The 21,608-nt window shown below is 32.7% G+C and overlaps 2 protein-coding genes across 2 annotated transcripts; both read right to left on the minus strand.

Annotated features, from left to right (window-relative positions):
* Positions 1–4,384: 4,384 nt before the first annotated feature.
* Positions 4,385–5,089, minus strand: LOC139864126 (uncharacterized). The gene has a single exon (XM_071852711.1). It carries the CDS (start codon positions 5,087–5,089, stop codon positions 4,385–4,387), a length of 705 nt encoding a protein of 234 aa, XP_071708812.1.
* A 60-nt stretch (positions 5,090–5,149) lies between these two features.
* Positions 5,150–9,081, minus strand: LOC139864127 (uncharacterized). Its single transcript, XM_071852713.1, has 4 exons — positions 7,923–9,081; positions 7,130–7,848; positions 6,198–6,763; positions 5,150–6,101 (listed from the first exon to the last, which is right to left on the minus strand). The coding sequence occupies exons 1-4, from the start codon at positions 9,079–9,081 to the stop codon at positions 5,150–5,152; spliced, it is 3,396 nt and encodes a 1,131-aa protein (XP_071708814.1).
* Between the last annotated feature and the right edge of the window lie 12,527 nt (positions 9,082–21,608).

Here is a 21,608-nt window from a genome sequence, read left to right on the forward strand (position 1 = left end):
TTAATTATATAGAATAATATTTTTATATAATAATAATATAAAAATAATATTTTTATATAAATTTTATTTTTATCATTTTAGTTTATATATTTTTATAATTTTTATCTTTTAATCGTTTAATTCGTAATTTTTATATTTGTCGTTCGTTATATAGTTTTAAGTTTAGTATTTTGCCGTAGTATTTCTAGATCTTTAGGCTTTGCCGTAAAATCCCTTAAGTGCTTTTTCTTTAGAATTAAGATTTAGGCGCTTTAGAATTTTGCGACGCTGTTTATATATTTTAGTGCCTTTTAAGTAATTGCCGTTTTTGAAATAGAATTGCATTTAAGTTTTAATACCTTTAGGCGCAACTTTTTAGATTTAATTTTTAGACTTTTAAGTTTCGACGTTTTTCATTCTTATTTTTATTTTTCGATGTTTTTTGACGCGCTTTTTATTTTTCATTTCTACGCTCTAGTTTTTAGGACATAGAATTTTCTTTAAATTTCTTTAAATTTCGATGAAAAATTATTGTAAGCGATTGAATTAATAGACATCCAAAATTTTCTGCTTCGTAGTAATAGTTGGATTTGTTAGTGGCTGAGTTGTGGATTTTTCGATTTAAAGGATCCTGGCTCCCTGCTGCATCTTTTGGCTATTCGAAACGTGGGCAAAAGCAGAAAAGTCTATTAATTTGATAACTTATATATAATTTTTAGTTTTATATCTTATAGGATAATTAGTGAATGCACCATATTGTAGCTAAAATTTGGTCATCGCAATAAAATGGAAAATTTTGAAAACAAGGCTATGGAACTCTTTTTGAAATCCAAATCAATTAAATCAATATTCTCAAACGAGTGTTGATGACAATTCGTTCGGTCAATCTTGGATCACGAATGACGAATCAATAACTGGTTGTAAAATCTGTGAAAATTATCACTCAACATGGGAATGTTATTATTACGTTCCTATGGAAAATTATGCACCTATGGAACCTGAATGGAATGATTATGAGGAATACAATTCAAATTGGAATTATTCCCAAGAATATATCCAAACTCAACAACCAGAGGACGAGGAAAATTATGTGTCTGAAAATTTTTTAGATTCTATGAAAATCAAACACGAAGAACTTGACGCTCAAAATGAACAAATGAGAGAGTTCACAAATAAGCAAGCTAAAACTCTATCAGATTACACACCTGTTAATCTGAGGAGTATTGTGCAAGAAAATCCCATATCATCGAATTTTGATGAATTCGAGAGCTCCGAAATCACCAATTATCCCGATGATACTTTTTATTCAGTTTTACCAATTTCACAACATACCGACACATTAACCTCTACCGACGAAATCATCGATCCATCAATGGATAAAGAAGAAGTAAGGGTGACAAATTGGTACCCTTGGAAAAATGATAATTGTAAAGACCCTAATCTTACGAATGCCAATACATATAAATAAAGGTAACTTAAAAGATAAATGAGCGTTATTCTTATTCGAATTCAAACCATAGTTCAAACCAAAGTTGACAAACTTATTCAAAAGTACTACTAAACCAAAATAAGCTACTAAATCTTGAAGGAAATCTCTAAGGAAAGGTGCTAAGTTCACTCCACTCTACACTCTTCCCTCGTTCCCGACGCCCCCTTGATTACCTGTCGTATAAGAAGGAAAACAAAGAATACGACTGAGCCAAAGCCCAGTGAACGGATATAACAAAGAACGGAGTATAGTATGACATGCAAAAATTTAATTTCAAAACGAACTTATTTTCAAAATAACTTAGTTGCAAAACAAAGTGCGAATATGTATAGATCCACAATACCATATCTCATGATGCAAATTTCATAAAATAATGCACTAAGAGTCAAAACAAATATGTACAAAGTATCAAAATGAAATCATAGGGTAGCTACTCCACTAATCATCCATATCGGTGACGTTTCGTATGACACTACGATGAACGTACACCGTCAAAACAAAATCCTAGGATCGATCCATACGCCTCCTATCAAAATATAATAATTAAGAGCTCATACCAACTACCGGGTAATCAAAAGGAGACGCCATAGATATAAACAAATACACCGCTACGGTCGATGCCACATTATCGGTGTCACAATAATGCGCCCACCGGACCTCCATGGATAGGTTACTCTTAGGCATATTTTAAGAAACCGTTTTAACCGACTTATTAATTATAGACGTTCAAATATTTTTAAAGTGACCAACGAACTTAAAATTATGTTTTAAAAAGGGTTAATGAGTTGACTTAAATATTTTATGCTTGACCAAACACTTAAAATGTATATAACGTTGTATGTCGTATTATTTTAAAATCACGTGTGAACCCAACCATTTGGTCTAACTTTTGTCACGAGTCATGTTACATAACACTTTAGCCCTTTACATATTAACAACTTAAACGGGACTAAACGAGACATGTAAAGCCACGTGGAATGAGGGACACTCGATACGAATCACCGTACCACTCGTCACACACACACGTTCTTTACCGGGACGTTTCCCACTTTTTCGGGGCTGTTTTCGGTCTGTTCGGGACTGATTTTGAAATTGATTTCGTGACAGATTTCGGAGAGCAATTTCGCGACAGTTTCAGGCTGTTTCGCGATAGTTTTAGGCTATTCGCGACACCTTGGGACTGTTTTGTGACAGTTTCAGGGGCTGATTTCGGGGCTGTCCGGAACAGTTTTCGGGACCAATTTCGGCGCTGTTTTGGTTGGATTTTTGAGACACGGTTTTGGCACAATTTACAAACACCAAAGTATTATGATTCCTCAATTAACAAACATAATTAGCAACCTCGTTAGTACATCAAAATGAGGAACACATAACACATTTCAAAGACTAATAAACAAACATTTTAAACAAGCATATCATACAATAATAATTATACGATTCGAAACAAAGTTTTGAGAGGAAAGATTTACCGAAGCGATCCTAAAACCACCTAGAATATCCGTACCTTATGTTGAATGACGAAATTCCAAGGACAACCAAACACCACCAAGGGATGCGTTCACCGAGCCGAATCTAATGAACACACACGTATAAGCACAAAATACATTCAAGTAGGGAGTATGTAATATCCTTACATTATAACTTTACTTTTATTTAAATACTTTCATGTATCTTATATTAATGATATACTTATGTTATCATATATTATTATGACAATCATTTTCTAAATTATTAGTAACTTACATATTTTAAGGTTATATGTTAATCAAAAATATGGGCTCCAAACATCAATCTCTATCCCATATTTCACAAATATATATCCACCTAAGTTTATATTATTGTTTCACATTTAAATTCATTGTTTAGTAAATTACGTTTTATAAAGATTTATGAGTTAACATTAATAATGGTTACATGATATTCTTGTAGTCGATCAAAACACATGGGACATGTTGAGTCCCATTTTCTAACTCTCTGTCATAACCATTTCTAAATCCCATTCTCATTAGTTATAATTTTTATAAATACTAATTTTAATATTTAAGAAAAAAAACATAATCAGTAGCACAAAATTGTGCATTTAAATTCATTCATGTTATAGATTTTATGTACTAGTTACATAGAGATTTTTGAATACTCCATTATTAGATATATGGCTACAATTTGCTCAAGAACAATATTTACAAAAGATACTCATTTGTACCCAAAATCTTAACAACTCATCTTCATTATAATCAAAGTGATATGTAGTCAATCTAAACCAATAAGTTGATTAAGATAGCCAATAAAATTTATACATCAATAATAAGGAGGATGATTAGTAGTTACCTCTAAAACGTGATTGAATTAGAACCGAAAATAGACCCGCAAGCACTTTGTATCTTCTTTAAATTTTCTATTCTCTTGCTCTTCAAATTATGATAGATTGTAGAGAAAATATAAAATAAATAAACTATCAAGTTGGTTGGTGATCACTTCATTTCTTTTGTCTTAGCAAACAGAGGGTCAAACGATATGCATATAGGAAATATATAATTTTAATGTATGACTCACATATCCCTTTCATTTATTGTGGCCAAACAAATTCCTATGGGACCGATGGATTTCTATCTATCAGTTAGTGTTGAAGTGTTCAGTTATGTAATTAAGTTTCCATATTAGTACAATTGACAAGTACTTGTTAGCCTTAACTAATATACTTCTAGTATCTTTTCAAGTTAGGTTTGTACCATTTATATTTTATGTACCTTACAATTACTAGCTAAGATGTTATGTTAAATAATTTACTAATTTTACTTATACTACTAATCACTTATGTATTAGTCTTACATTTCTTATTTATTTAAATTTGAGCTATAATAATTTGTAAGTAGTAAGTGAATAAACATTAATTATGTGTTTTATATTGTTTTAGTTTTATAGGATATTAAATCTCCACCTACTTAAAAAAAAAATTTCGTCCTCGAAATTGAAAGAAGTTATAGAATTGAAAATGCACCAAGTAGCAAACAAATGAGGGTGCTTGGCCCGCATGGTTTCCTCGAGTTCCCAAGTGGCCTCGCTAGCTGGATGATTCTTCCATTGAACTTTAACAAAAGGGGTGGAGCTTTTACGAGTTACTCTCTCCTCGCGTTCTATGATAGCTTCGGGCTCTTCAACATAAGAAAGATCAGCTCGAATTTCAGAAAAAGGATATTGCACCACGTGCAATGGATGATAGTTGTAACCCCGCAACTGAGATACGTGAAATACGTTATGAACATGAGATAACTGTGGCGGTAATGCTAAACGATAAGATACTTCACCAACTCGATCTAATATCTCAAACGGTCCAATATATCGAGGACTGAGCTTTCCTTTCAAACCAAAACGTCGTATACCCTTCCAAGGTGACACCTTTAAAAACACCTTATCACCCACCACAAACTCTAACGAACGTCGGTGTTTATCGGCATACACTTTCTGTCTCGATTGGGCTTCCTTCAGTCGATTCGTAGCTATAGCGACCTTTTCATTAGTCACTCTAACCAACTCAGGTCCTTCAATCAATTTTTCACCCGCTTCATTCCAACAAACTGGCGCTCTACACTTCCGACCATAGAGCATCTCAAATGGCGCCATACGGATACTAGCCTGCCAACTATTATTATAGGCAAACTCCACCAAACATAAGTACTCATCTCAATTTCCCTTCCAATCTAGGGCACACGCTCGAAGCATATCTTCCAAGATCTGTATTGTACGCTCAGACTGTCCATCAGTTTGTGGATGAAAAGCAGTACTAAGCTTCAATTGCGTACCCCAAACTTTGTGTAACCCCTTCCAAAATCTAGATGTAAACCGAGGATCACGATCGGATACGATGGAAGAAGGAACCCCGTGTAATCTTACAATTTCTTGCTGAAAAAGCTCGGATAGCTTACTTACCAAATAATCCATACGAATAGGCAAGAAATGAGCCGATTTGGTTAATCTATCAATCACCATCCGAATAGCATCATGCCTTTTCACAGTCTTCGGTAAACCACATACGAAATCCATTGAGATATCATCCCACTTCCACACGAGAATGTCCAATGGCTGCAACAAACCACTAGCACGTTGGTGCTCGATCTTTACTTGTTGACAAGTAAGGCACTTCCCAACATATCTAGCAATGTCTTTCTTCATACCACTCCACCAAAAGTGCTGCTTTAAATCCTGATACATTTTGGTCGAACTAGGATGTATAGAAAAAGGTGAGCTGTGAGCCTCAGACAACAGAGCCTTACGAATAGCATCATCATTAGGAACACATAATCGATTCCCACACCAAATAACCCCATCATCATCTTCTCTGAACTCTTTCACTTTACCCTCTTCCAAATTTTGAAACACTGTCCACAAATCACCATCATCCAATTGAGCCCATTTTATTCTAGTAATTAAATCAGACTCGAATTTTAGATTTGCCAACATCCCCGATGCTCCTCTTTTACTCAATCCCATATCAAGTCTTTCGAATTCTTGAATGTGAGTAACCAAACATGAGATACTACCAAATGACTTTCTACTCAATGCGTCTGCTACCACATTCGCTTTTCCAGGATGGTATTGAATGTTTGCATCATAATCCTTCAATAACTCAAGCCACCTTCGTTGTCTCATATTTATCTCTTTTTGCGTGAATATGTATTTGAGACTCTTGTGATCGGTGAAAATATCACAAGTTTCTCCGTAAAGATAATGCCTCCATATTTTCAACGCAAAGATCACAGCAGCTAGCTCCAAATCATGAGTAAGGTAATTAACCTCATAGGGTTTCAACTGCCTCGAGGCATAAGCAATTACCTTACCATGCTGCATTAAAACGCAACCCAAACCATGCTTAGAAGCATCACTATAGATTTGAAAACCCCCACTCCCTGATGGCAATGCAAGAATAGGAGCTGATACAAGTCTTTTCTTTAACTCATCGAAACTCTTTTGTCGTTCCTCGGTCCACACAAATTTTTCCCCTTTCCTCAATAACTTGGTAAGCGGCAAAGCAATCGTCGAAAAACCTTCAACAAATCGTCGATAATAACCAGCTAAACCAAGAAAACTTCGAACCTCAACAACAGAAGTAGGTCTTGACCAATTTATAATAGCCTCAATTTTCGCTGGATCCATCATTATACCCTCAGCCGATACAACATGACCCAGAAAGGAAACTCTTTGCAACCAGAATTCACATTTAGAGAACTTCGCAAACAATTTCTTACTTCGAAGGGTTTCAAGTACAGCACGAAGATGATTCTCATGTTCTTCATTACTCTTTGAGAATACCAAGATATCATCAATGAATACGATCACAAACTTATCCAAATACTCATGGAACACACGGTTCATTAGATCCATGAAAACCGCAGGAGCATTAGTTAATCCAAACAGCATTACTAAAAACTCATAGTGCCCATAACGAGTGCGGAAAGCAGTCTTAGGGATATCTTCTTCTTTAACACGGAGCTGATGATACCCAGACCTAAGATCGATTTTAGAAAAATACTTTGAACCTTGAAGTTGATCAAACAAATCATCAATACGTGGAAGCGGATAACGGTTTCAAATAGTAATACGATTTAACTCGCGCTAATCAATGCAAAGTCTCATGCTACCATCCTTCTTCTTAACAAATAAAACCGGCGCACCCCAAGATGACACACTTAGCCGAATAAAACCACAATCTATCAACTCTTGCAATTGCTCCTTGAGTTTTTGCAACTCGAGTGGTGCCATACGATAAGGAGCTTTTGATATCGGTTGGGAACCCGGAATCAAATCAATCAAAAATTCAACTTCACGAACTGGAGGCAAACCCTGTAATTCGTCAGGAAATACATCGGGAAACTCTCGAACAACATCGATATTTTCAAGTGAAGGACTCTCGATAGACAAATTCTGAATCGAAGCTAAATAACCAACACAACCATGTGAAATGAGCTTTTGCGCCTTAAGCGCTGAGATAACCTTGATAGACTTTATAGGAAGATCGCCATTAAAGACACAATCGGGTATAGAATGATTTCCAAACAAAATCCTCTTAGAATAACAATCGATATTCGCATGATGGCGAGATAACCAATCCATGCCAAGAATAATGTCAAAGTCATGCATGGTCATAGGAAAGAGATTTGCAGGAAACATGCAATCATTGAATTCCAAACGGCAGTTTTGATACACGTGATCTATAGTTTCAACACTACCCATTGGGGTAGAGATCGTAAATGGAGTAGACAACCAAGTTGGAGACACTTTCAAATATTTCGAGCTCTTAACAGACACAATCGAGTGCGTAGACCCATAATCAAACAGAACGAAGAGGGCGCGATGGTGTACAAATACATGACCAGTAATAGTACCTAATAACATCAAGAATGAATGAACAAATAACTCGAAGGAAATATTTTTAAAATGAATAGGGATCGAAATATACCTGTAGCGTCAGCAGCCTGAGCCGCAGTCATGGCAAAGACGCGTCCACCAGGAGCTGGCGGAGGAACCTTCGGAACAAACCCAGGTCTAGGATTCTTGCAATCCTTAGCTAAGTGACCAACCTCTCCACAAGCAAAACATGAACCCGCACTACGATAACAAACTCTTCCCGGATGATTCTTTCCATAAGTCCCACACGGTGCATTGGCATTAACACCACCATTTTCGTTACCCCTTTGTTGCCCTTGGGGGCGGTACACTTGTAATTGACCACGGTTATTATTATTGGGCCCGTTGTCAATCCTTTGCTGATTTCCTCTATTATTCCAATTATTACTACGATACCCTTGGTTCCCAGATTGTTGACCCTGTTTGGTAGTCGGTGCAGGCACAGATCGTAGTGGTTGTGCAATCTTAACCCTCTTGTTTTTACCATCCTCATTTTTAGTAGACAAATACTCAGCTCGCTCCATCTCCAAATTCCGAGCATAATCGGCTGCCTCAGCGACATCAAAACATTTCAGATTAATCATTTTAGAGCGGTAACACCCATGAACAGCCCATTTGTACTTACGGGCTTGGTCCTCAGAAGACCCAGCAGCAGCACCAATCAAACCCACAAGCCTCAAAAACCTCTTAGTGAAATCATTAATAGACTCATCATTCCCTTGCTTAATATTCGCATACTCCCGAATCACAGCTTCTTTCTCCGCCTCAGAAAAGTACTGACGGAAAAACAACTCTTTGAAATCAACCCAATCTAATGAATCCTCAAAATCGATACCCCCTTTCGCTTGTCTCAAAGCGATCCACCAGCGCTGAGCATCCCCCTCTAGTTTATAAATAGCTAATGGCACCCAAAACCTCTCTTCACAACTAAGCACTCGGTATATCTTCTCAATGTGAGTGATCCAATTCTCAGCTTCCACGGGGGTACTAGCAGTGCTGAATGACAAAGGACGTTGTTTTTGAAACCGTCCTAACCAAACATGAATAGCATCCCCCGTTACAGCTTTCTTCTCCACATACTCATCCTCGTCTTCATGCTTAAAAGTCTCGCCACCTTGATTACGCATAGCATCAATAGCTTGAGCTATAATGTTGGGTAACAAATTCGTGATAGTTTGGTTAATCTTGTTATCTACCTCCTCCTCGGACATTCCCTTTTTTTTGGTGCCATCTATGAACGAGATGAGGATATAACGGTTACGATTAGTACGAAGAATAAAAGAGAATATTCAAAGTGGAATTAGAATAATATAGCGGAAGGAAAATCCTAACCCAAAAGTCTACACAAATCTCACAGACCATAACTTAGGACTAATGTTTCTACAGGAGGGAACCTAAGCTCTGATACCATCTGTAAAGACCCTAATCTTACGAATGCCAATACATATAAATAAAGGCAACTTAAAAGATAAATGAGCGTTATTCTTATTCGAATTCAAACCATAGTTCAAACCAAAGTTGACAAACTTATTCAAAAGTACTACTAAACCAAAATAAGCTACTAAATCTTGAAGGAAATCTCTAAGGCAAGGTGCTAAGTTCACTCCACTCTACACTCTACACTCTTCCCTCGTTCCTGACGCCCCCTTGATTACCTGTCGTATAAGAAGGAAAACAAAGAATACGACTGAGCCAAAGCCCAGTGAACGGATATAACAAAGAACGGAGTATAGTATGACATGCAAAAATTTAATTTCAAAACGAACTTATTTTCAAAATAACTTAGTTGCAAAACAAAGTGCGAATATGTATAGATCCACAATACCATATGTCATGATGCAAATTTCATAAAATAATGCACTAAGAGTCAAAACAAATATGTACAAAGTATCAAAAATGAAATCATAGGGTAGCTAATCATCCATATCGGTGATGTTTCGTATGACACTACGATGAACGTACACCTTCAAAACAAAATCCTAGGATCGATCCATACGCCTCCTATCAAAATATAATAATTAAGAGCTCATACCAACTACCGGGTAATCAAAAGGAGACGCCGTAGATATAAACAAATACACCGCTAAGGTCGATGCCACATTATCGGTGTCACAATAATGCTCCCACGGGACCTCCATGGATAGGTTACTCTTAGGCATATTTTAAGAAACCGTTTTAACCGACTTATTAATTATAGACGTTCAAATATTTTTAAAGTGACCAACGAACTTAAAATTATGTTTTAAAAAGGGTTAACGAGTTGACTTAAATATTTTATGCTTGACCAAACACTTAAAATGTATATAATGTTGTATGTCGTATTATTTTAAAATCACGTATCAACCCAACCATTCGGTCTAACTTTTGTCACGAGTCATGTTACATAACACTTTAGCCCTTTACATATTAACAACTTAAACGGGACTAAACGAGACATGTAAAGCCACGTGGAATGAGGGACACTCGATACGAATCACCGTACCACTCATCACACACACACGTTCTTTACCGGGACGTTTTCCACCTTTTCGTGGCTGTTTTCGGTCTGTTCGGGACTGATTTTGAAATTGATTTCGTGACAGATTTCGGACAGCAATTTCGCGACAGTTTCAGGCTGTTTCGCGACAGTTTCAGGCTATTCGCGACACCTTGGGACTGTTTTGTGACAGTTTCAGGGGCTGATTTCGGGGCTGTCCGGAACAGTTTTCGGGACCAATTTCGGGGCTGTTTTGGTTGGATTTTTGAGACACGGTTTTGGCACAATTTACAAACACCAAAGTATTATGATTCCTCAATTAACAAACATAATTAGCAACCTCGTTAGTACATCAAAATGAGGAACACATAACACATTTCAAAGACTAATAAACAAACATTTTAAACAAGCATGTCATACAATAATAATTATACGATTCGAAACAAACTTTTGAGAGGAAAGATTTACCGAAGCGATCCTAAAACCACCTAGAATATCCGTACCTTATGTTGAATGACGAAATTCCAAGGACAACCAAACACCACCAAGGGATGCGTTCACCGAGCTGAATCTAATGAACACGCACGTATAAGCACAAAATACATTCAAGTAGGGAGTATGTAATATCCTTACATTATAACTTTACTTTTATTTAAATACTTTCATGTATCTTATATTAATGATATACTTATGTTATCATATATTATTATGACAATCATTTTCCAAATTATTAGTAACTTACATATTTTAAGGTTATATGTTAATCAAAAATATGGGCTCCAAACATCAATCTCTATCCCATATTTCACAAATATATATCCACCTAAGTTTATATTATTGTTTCACATTTAAATTCATTGTTTAGTAAATTACGTTTTATAAAGATTTATGAGTTAACATTAATAATGGTTACATGATATTCTTGTAGTCGATCAAAACACATGGGACATGTTGAGTCCCATTTTCTAACTCTATGTCATAACCATTTCTAAATCCCATTCTCATTAGTTATAATTTTTATAAATACTAATTTTAATATTTAAGAAAAAAAACATAATCAGTAGCACAAAATTGTGCATTTAAATTCATTCATGTTATAGATTTGATGTACTAGTTACATAGAGATTTTTGAATACTCCATTATTAGATATATGGCTACAATTTGCTCAAGAACAATATTTACAAAAGATACTCATTTGTACCCAAAATCTTAACAACTCATCTTCATTATAATCAAAGTGATATGTAGTCAATCTAAACCAATAAGTTGATTAAGATAGCCAATAAAATTTATACATCAATAATAAGGAGGATGATTAGTAGTTACCTCTAAAACGTGATTGAGTTAGAACCGAAAATAGACCCGCAAACACTTTGTATCTTCTTTAAATTTTCTATTCTCTTGCTCTTCAAATTATGATAGATTGTAGAGAAAATATAAAATAAATAAACTATCAAGTTGGTTGGTGATCACTTCATTTCTTTTGTCTTAGCAAACAGAGGGTCAAACGATATGCATATAGGATATATATATTTTTAATGTATGACTCACATATCCCTTTCATTTATTGTGGCCAAACAAATTCCTATGGGACCGATGGATTTCTATCTATCAGTTAGTGTTGAAGTGTTGAATTATGTAATTAAGTTTCCATATTAGTACAAGTGACAAGTACTTGTTAGCCTTAACTAATATACTTCTAGTATCTTTTCAAGTTAAGTTTGTACCATTTATATTTTACGTACCTTACAATTACTAGCTAAGATGTTATGTTAAATAATTTACTAATTTTACTTATACTACCAATCACTTATGTATTAGTCTTACATTTCTTATTTATTTAAATTTGAGCTATAATAATTTGTAAGTAGTAAGTGAATAAACATTAATTATGTGTTTTATATTGTTTTAGTTTTATAGGATATTACAATAACGTTGAAAATTTTACCCCCGAGACCAAAGTGGTGGGACCGATAAGGACCGTTAAAGAAGAAGAATTTGCTTCGATTCCGAAATTCACCATTCCACAACCTTTCAACCCAATATTCTCAATAGACAAGTCATCTACCGAAGATGAACTACGAGCTGTAATAGATAATGACACCTCAAATTTTACCCAATTGGGTAATAGAGGTGAAAACATTGATCCCGAGAATGAACAGAAGGAAATGTTAAGAATTGTCTACCCTAAAGAAATATGTATGTCGGTGTATATCGATCCATTTGACCAAGAACCAGAAAAGAGACATATCCATTTACTAAAAGCTACACTTAAAAAAGAATTAAGTAGTGACGATCGGGTGGGTTTAAACTTTAAACCCATTGATATATTATACACCACCCGAGATGTAAATAACTGGCTCACTATTTTAATTCGTGGAACTTGTTCTACAGACTTCACATGTCGTCAGCTAAGTGTGGGGAAGTCTAACCCCACTTAACGTTAAATTTGGGATTCGGGTTAATACATAACTCGTTAATAAAAATGCACTATGAGTAAGGGTAAAAAGCGCATTTTCAAAAATTAGCAAACAGTTCAGAAAAGCAGCCATTTTTGAAGAAAAACATGTGTGATAAAATAACAAAAGGAATGAACGATGATGCGCGCCATCTATCATTCGACGAGCTATGAAATTACAAACTAGGTATTTTTAATCACTTTTCTACACTAATCACCCTCATGAATTTATAATTATAGTCTGATTTCATGCAAATGAGGGCATTGCATGATCTCAAGTGTGGGGAAGAGTTATAAATTCTCTCGGGTTTACACTTGGTTTATTTGCCAAATTTTGTGAAAATTTGAAAAATTTTCAACTAAATGAAATCAAAATCATGTTTATACATATTTATGAACGATGAAAACTAGGTGTTAATACCGAAATTATCGTTACCTAGGAAAGGACATAAATTGAGAAACAACCTAAAATGCTTGAATTCATTTAAAATGGAAAAGAGGAGAATAAAAAGGAAAAGAAAGGAATAAATAAAAGTCAAGTGTGGGGAGAATATACCAAGTTTTTCAATTAAAAACTATCTATCACATGTTTCTGTAAAGTTATTGCAGGTGCTTTTGTTTTGGACTAAATTAACTGTTTTACCCGGTTTATTGTAATACATTTGAAAGAAAAGATGGATCTACACGATGAATCAATTCCATCATTAAGAGGAAGTAAAGTCTTCCGAAAAAGACATGCATTTCTTGATTTAGGTCAGGAAGTTGTCGTCCAGACCAGCTGTAGGTTGACGAAAAATCTAGAAAAGTCATCTCTAAAATCAGCAGGAAATCCACGGACCTCAGCATCAAACAGGGTCGCCAAGTGGTCAGACTTATCCTATCCATGAGAGAATCTGTCTCGTAAAATGAGGAGGGCGCTGTGCAAATTAGCTTGATAAGACTAATAAATCAGACCCCCAGAAAGGATAATCTCCTTAAAGATTAAAAATCAGCTTTTAAGCCTGATATTACTCAATCCTTGAGATTGACCTTAAAGATTGAGAATTACAAACTCATGGAATTCGATGATATCTAAACTCGAACTTGAACGAGAAAATATTTTGATAAAATTAAAACCGATTTGTTTTCTGAAAACCTATTTTCAATGCGTTCATTACCATTGAACGTAAAATCCTGAGAATTCATCAGAATTCATTAGGTCACCTGAACCAAATCGGGTGTCAACAGTAAGAACGGTGATTGCATAGCATGGTCGAAGACAGAACCTTGTGCCAGACCAAAAAATTATAGGGTGATCTTTACTATTGTTCCTACAAAGGATAGTAATTGCATCCGACACGTTTTTGACCATAATCAAAAGCATGTCATTAGACATTGCCTTAACGGATGCTTGTTCATCGCTTTCCTTTACAACCGGATGGTAGTTTACCAAAAGGTAATATACGGAGCAAGTATACTGGACGTGTTGCTTTCCTAATACAAGGTTAGAAAGTGAGTGACACAAAACCGCAAGTTTTGAGCTAAAATTTTAAATATGAAACCCACGCAACTCACAAAAATATTTTGCAAACACCGGTGAAGGGTTATTCCGGAAAACTTATCTAGGGTAAAAGCTAGAATGAATTTTCAAAAGATCAAATGTTTTCATAAAGATCCAATTTCCTTAAAGGATCTAAATTTTTATAGTCATGTGGGACTGTAAACCACATTGTTACTATCATTGTTTATACCGCCGTATTAAAATCACTGATGTATAAAGTGTGAGAATAAAAAAAGTGATTCGAGTGAAGTGTGATTTAATTTCAAGTTCTGTATTGCTTGAGGACAAGCAACGCTCAAGTGTGGGGATATTTGATAGTGCTCTAAATGAACATATATTTAGGCACAATATCCTTCCAATATGTAAATTTTTCAGTTGCAATTGTTCTATTTTCATGTAATAATCGTTTATATTAAATAAGTGTGAAGACAAAAGAAGAAAACGACGATTAGAAGACGCAAATGACCAAAAAGCTAAAACATACAAGTTACAATTCAAGTGGTTCAATTTATTGATGAGAAACATCTAAAAATTACAAGAGTACAAGTCGCAAAATGAAAAGTACAAGATATCTAAGCGTACGAAAGGACGTTCGAAAATCCGGAACCGAGACATGAACTAAGCATCAACGCACGAGTCAACGGAGCTAAAAGTACAAGTCAACTATGCATAAGAATATAATATAATATATAAATAATTATATAAATTATATATAAATTATATATATTTATTAATTATGTCGACAAGCAAATGGCCAAAAAGTGGTGAGCTGGAATCCGAAGCTCCGCACTTGCAGAGCTGTAAGGTACAAAAGTACCGCACTCGCGGAGCAGCCAAATTCAGAAATATCCTATAAAAGGCACGAAGTCTGCCGAATCCATGGCACCCTATATCAATTCAATCTCTCTATTTCTATAATATATATTATATACTTATAATATATATTAGTTTAGTTTTATATTAGTTAGTTTGGGTAATGTAAAAGTTATTTTACGGGTTTTAAAGTCGGAACTCTGTCCGTGTAACGCTATGCGATTAATAATCATTGTAAGTTAAATTCTCCTTTTTCAATTATGTATCGTACTTAAGTTATTATTATGCTTATTTGAGCCGAAGTAATCGTGATGTTGGGCTAAATATTAAGACGGGGTTATTGGGCTTTGGACCATAATTGGGGTTTGAACAAAAGAACGACACTTGTGGAAATTGGACTATGGGCTATTAATGGGCTTTATATTTAATTAACTACATGATATCTTGTTAATTTAATATAAAGGTTATAATTTAACGTATCTATAAATAACTACACACGCTTAATCGGGTACGGTGGGCGGGACATCTATAAATACTAATAATTGTTCATTTGACCGGGGAATGGATTAATAATCAATGGACTCATTGAAACAGGGGTGGATTACATTCAAGGATAATTGGTGTAATTGTTAACAATGTATTGAAACCTTGGATTACACGCAGTCGAAAACCTGGTGTATTCATTAAACAAAGTATTAAGACCTTGTTACAGTTCGAATCCCCAATTAGTTGGAATATTTGACTTCGGGTATAAGGTTAATTTGACGAAGACTCTCGCACTTTATAATTATGACAGATGGACTATTATGGACAAAACCAGATGGACATATCGAATAATTCAGGACAAAGGACAATTAACCCATGGTAATAAATTAAAATCAACACGTCAAACATCATGATTACGGAAGTTTAAATAAGCATAATTCCTTTATTTTATATCTCATCGTACTTTTAATTATCGTACTTTTAATTACCGTCATTTTATTTATCGCACTTTAATTATCGTCATTTACTTTACGCTTTAAATTAAGATATATTTATTTTTAATATTTTGCATTAGGTTTTAATTGTGAATTAAGTTTTAAAATCGATAAACCGGTCATTAAATGGTAAAACACCCCTTTTTATAATAATAATAATTGTAATATATATATTTATATTTTGTACAAATATAGTTATATAAAAATATAGTGTAAAATAAGCCGTCTCCCTGTGGAACGAACCGGACTTACTAAAAACTATACTACTCTACGATTAGGTACACTGCCTATTGTGTTGTAGCATGGTTTAGGTATATCCCATCTGTAAATAAATAATTAAAACTTGTGTAACTTGTATTATATTTCATCGTATTTCGTAATAAAAATAATAATATTTTGTATACACCGCTGCACACATCAGGAGTGGTGGCCATGGTGGCATTATGCCAGAATCTGGCCAGGCAGGCTGGATATAAACGAGAAGGTACACCTATAATAGCTCTAGCCAGAGGTGATTGCTGTATATAATCTATTAACGTTTCGTAGCTCATGTTGGATTTGGATTTGGGAATGGACAGGGCATGAGCAGCATTGCCTCTCGATAGGCGAATGGTTGTGTGTTCTGGAGCATTTACAGCCCTATCAAGGTTGGGGTGCAGGTTGAACAGAGGACCCTGTACAACTTGTTCCTCTATGACCAGTCATGGATGTTGTTCCGGTTATTGTGGTTCCGCCGGTGGTTGTTGCTGTTGTTGTTCCTCTGGCTGATTCTCAATAGGTGATGATTGATGTTGTTGTTCTGTCATTGATGAAATCGATGAAAATGGATGTATGAAAGATTTGAAGATTTGTGAATTTAGAGAGAAGAGTGTGTTTTGGAAAGGTAAATCAAAAAGTTAATAACCGAAGGTTATTATGTGAAAAGGATCGCCTTATTTAACCTTTCGGATTGGTGGAAAAAGTGTAGGAGAGAGAAAATGAAAACTGCCATCTGCAGGTGCGTGGGTAGATGTGACAGACTGACACGTTTTCAAGGGTACACAGACTGTTGACATGACGTATAATCGGCTTGAACACTCATACCTCCCATTAAGCATTAAATGCAGCAGTTTTCAATTCAAAAAAGAAGTTAAAAACTATAAAATAAATTTTGTATTAAATACAAAAATTCTTGTGACATTTAATATGTAATGAATTTAATTTTAAATCATTGGGAGTAAATGAGTTTCAGATTTAAGGTATCATTTAAGTATTGTGAGCTATTTATTATTTCGTTTTGAACATTGAATAACCATGATATAAAAGACCTTGACTATTTGACATGTAGGCAGTAAGTGAAAGAATTTGTGACTTACTGGTTTGCCCTATATGTTGTGGAGCCAGCACACCAACAAAGTTGCCTTTTATTTTAAAGTTCAAGCATACCCAGCTCAAAGATGAGATAGTTAAAACGTTTCTCATCTAAGGACTTTGTAAAGAGATCTGCTAACTGCTGGTCTGTTGAAATAAAATGTAGCTCCACATCTCCTTTCTGAACATGATCCCTTATGAAATGATATCGAACGTCAATGTGCTTTGTTTTAGAATGCATCACAAGATTATTGGTAATAGCAATAGCACTTGTGTTGTGATGACCCGGGAATTTCCGATCAAAATTAAACTTTAATCTTTATAAGTTCCCGACACGATAAGCAGAGTCTGTAATGCTAAATCTCGAAAACTTTGGAAAAGTTTACATGAATGCATTTGACCTTTTGACTATTCCCGACGATTCACAAACAATTATGTGTAAATAAACATGTAAATAAATATATATGTAAATATAAAAATAAGTGTATATATATTAATTTGAATCAACACCATTTAATCATTTGAATTAAATAAGTAAAATAATATACAAAATAAATAAGATGTCATATATATATATATATATATATATATATATATATATATATATATATATATATATATATATATATATATATATATGACATCTTATTTATTTTGTATATTATATATATATATATATATATATATATATATATATATATATATATATATATATATATATATATATATATATATATATATATATATATATGAATTCTGTACACAACTAATATTATATGTATGTTGTAATATATATATTATATATAACTATTAAAAATTCAAATATGCTATATTATAATATAAGTATTATATAATTTATAATATGAAATGTTATTATATTAAATTTACTTGCAAATTAAATATAATTGCTATATTATTAATACTTTCATTAAAATAAATAATAATAACAATATCAGTACTAATAATGTTATTATATGTCACATTTAAATATGAAATCTGTTATGTAAAAATTATTATATTATTATTGTTAAATATTATTATTTTCAGTAAAATTAATGCTGATAGTACCATTAATAATAATAATAATATTTTATTATCATTATTAAAATTAGTGTTTGATATATTATTAATATCAATAGATATTATATTAACATGAAAGTTGACATATATAAATTGACATTTTATTAATAATAGTATTATTATTATTATTATTATTATTATTATTATTATTATTATTATTATTACTATTATTATTATTATTATTATTATTATTATTATTAATATTAGTGTTAGTATAATTAGTATTATTGCTAATACTCATATTATAGTTACAAATTTCATAATAAATACTATCATTATTATTAGTAATAATATTATTATCATAAATAGTATTGGTAATTTCTATTATTATTAATTCAGTATTATTAGTATAATTATTAATTAGTATTAATATTACTAATATTTTTATTAAATAATAGTAATTATTATAGAAACTATTAAATCAAGAAAATTTATGTACGAATCAGTTTGACATAGCTTTCATGCTGTAGTTTAATTTGTTTCCTGTCCATAAAATCATACTACTCAATCTTAATCACATGATAACTCCAAATTCAGATAGCAAATAAAATCGTTTTTATTTTTTTATTTTATTTTGTGGTGTACGAATGATTCATCATGTCTGTAATTTGTTAAAGGTCGACTTCACACTTCAATTAGGAACTAATTTAACTATTATATCATGTACCTAAACACATTAGATATATTACATCTACAAATCAAATTTATATCAGATAAGAAAAACGAAAACTCGGTTTTTTTCCTGTTCGTGCCTATTTTTCTTAACAGCTGAATTTCGATTCGAATTTCAAAAATTATAAATGAAATTGAATTTAAATCTTCTACTCAAGCTACCTGCAAAGTTTCATGACCTAATTCTTCATATTGAAGCTTAATTTTCGAGTCAAAGCTTCGGATTTAAAAAGTTAAACATGTGTTCTTCATGAAATTCAAGCTTGTTTTAATTTTTCTGTTTCAATTGACGATTCACAAAGATTCTTTGAAGGATTTAAAACACCTTTCATTTTGTAACCATCGTCAGAATGTGTCTGTATTTCAAAAGCCAAGTTTGAGTTTCACCATGGTTCACGAATACAGCTTCTGCTATTTTTCCTTCTTTCTTTTATTTTTTTTATTTTCTATTCAAGTTTGTTAATTTAATTACCTTGTCAGTTGATTACGTTCCACTTTAAATGCTAAATCAAATATAATTCGAGGTATAGGATTAGTTTCCTTACTTCTCTGGTTGATTAGTTTTCATTGAAGAAGAAGATGGGTGATATAAGAATACGGTTTAATTATAAATACAGGGCAATATAAATCAGGAAATGGGCTACAACCCAGATGGTTAGGGAGTTAAGCGGGTGAGCGAGAGGTTGCGGGTTCGAGCCCGGTTCGGGACATTTCTTTTTACAAGCTTGTTTTGAAGGTAGTTTTTATTACAAAAATTATTATTATTATTATTATTATTATTATTATTGTTAATATTATTATTGTTATAATTATTATCATTATTATTATCATTATTTTGATTATTATATTTATTAGTATTATAATTACTAGTATTATTAAATAACACTTATTATTATTAAGATTATTACTACTAAATATTATTATTATTGTTATTATTAGATATTAATATTATTACCAATAATATAATTATTATCATGAATATGATTATTATTATTATTATTATTACAAAAATAATACGAACTATTATTATTATCATTAATATTAGTACTTGTATCATTCTATAATTATTAGTATTATCATTAGATATTACTACTATTATTATAATTTTTATTAAAACTACTATTATTACTATTTTTTTTACCAAGTAATAATACAACTATTAACTTTTGTAAACAGAAGATATATATATATATATATATATATATATATATATATATATATATATATATATATATATATATATATATAGGTATACTAATATTACATAATCTTATGTTTTAACTAATATAATACTACGTTTATCGATATAAAGCTAATTAAATTATATATCGAATAAATATTATACTATATTAGATAATAATAAAATTATATATAAATATTAATATTAATACATAACTAAATATATATAAAATTGTTCAATTACAAGTATAGGTTTTAATATATATATATATGAATGATATAGGTTCGTGAATCCAAGGCCAACCCTGCATTGTTCAATATAGTCATATGTATTTTTACTACAAAGTACATTAGGTGAGTTTCATTTGCCTTTTTACCCTTTATATTTTTGGACTGAGAATACATGCACAATTTTTATAAATGTTTTATGAAATAGACACAAGTAATTGAAACTACATTATATGGTTGAATTATCGAAATCGAATATGCCCCTTTTTATTAAGTCTGGTAATCTAAGAATTAGGGAACAGACACCCTAATTGACACGAATCCTAAAGATAGATCTATCGGGCCCAACAAGCCCCATCCAAAGTACCGGATGCTTTAGTACTTTGAAATTTATATCATGTCCGAAGGAGGATCCCGGAATGATGGGGATATTCTTATATGCATATTGTGAATGTCGGTTACCAGGTGTTCAATCCATATGAATGATTTTTGTCTCTATGCATGGGACGTATGTTTATGAGAAATGGAAATATGAAATCTTGTGGTCTATTAAAATGATGGAAATGATTATTTATGTTAAACTAATGAACTCACCAACCTTTTGGTTGACACTTTAAAGTATGTTTATTCTCAGGTACGAAAGAAATCTTTCGTTGTGCATTTGAGCTTTGAGCATTTTAAAGATATTACTTGGAGTCATTCATGACATATTTCAAAAGATGTTGCATTCGAGTCGTTGAGTTCATCAAGTTTATTATTAAGTCAATTATATTTGGATATATTATGAAATGGTATACATGCCTATCAACTGTCGATGAAATGAAAGTCTGTCTTTTAAAAACGAATGCAATGTTTGTAAAATGTATCATATAGAGGTCAATTACCTCGCGATGTAACCACCTATTGTGAATCATTTATAATCGATATAGACTTCGTCCGGATGAATTAGGATGGGTCGCTT

This window comes from Rutidosis leptorrhynchoides, chromosome 8 (assembly GCF_046630445.1).
Source record: "Rutidosis leptorrhynchoides isolate AG116_Rl617_1_P2 chromosome 8, CSIRO_AGI_Rlap_v1, whole genome shotgun sequence".
NCBI classification, from domain to species: Eukaryota; Viridiplantae; Streptophyta; class Magnoliopsida; order Asterales; family Asteraceae; genus Rutidosis; species Rutidosis leptorrhynchoides.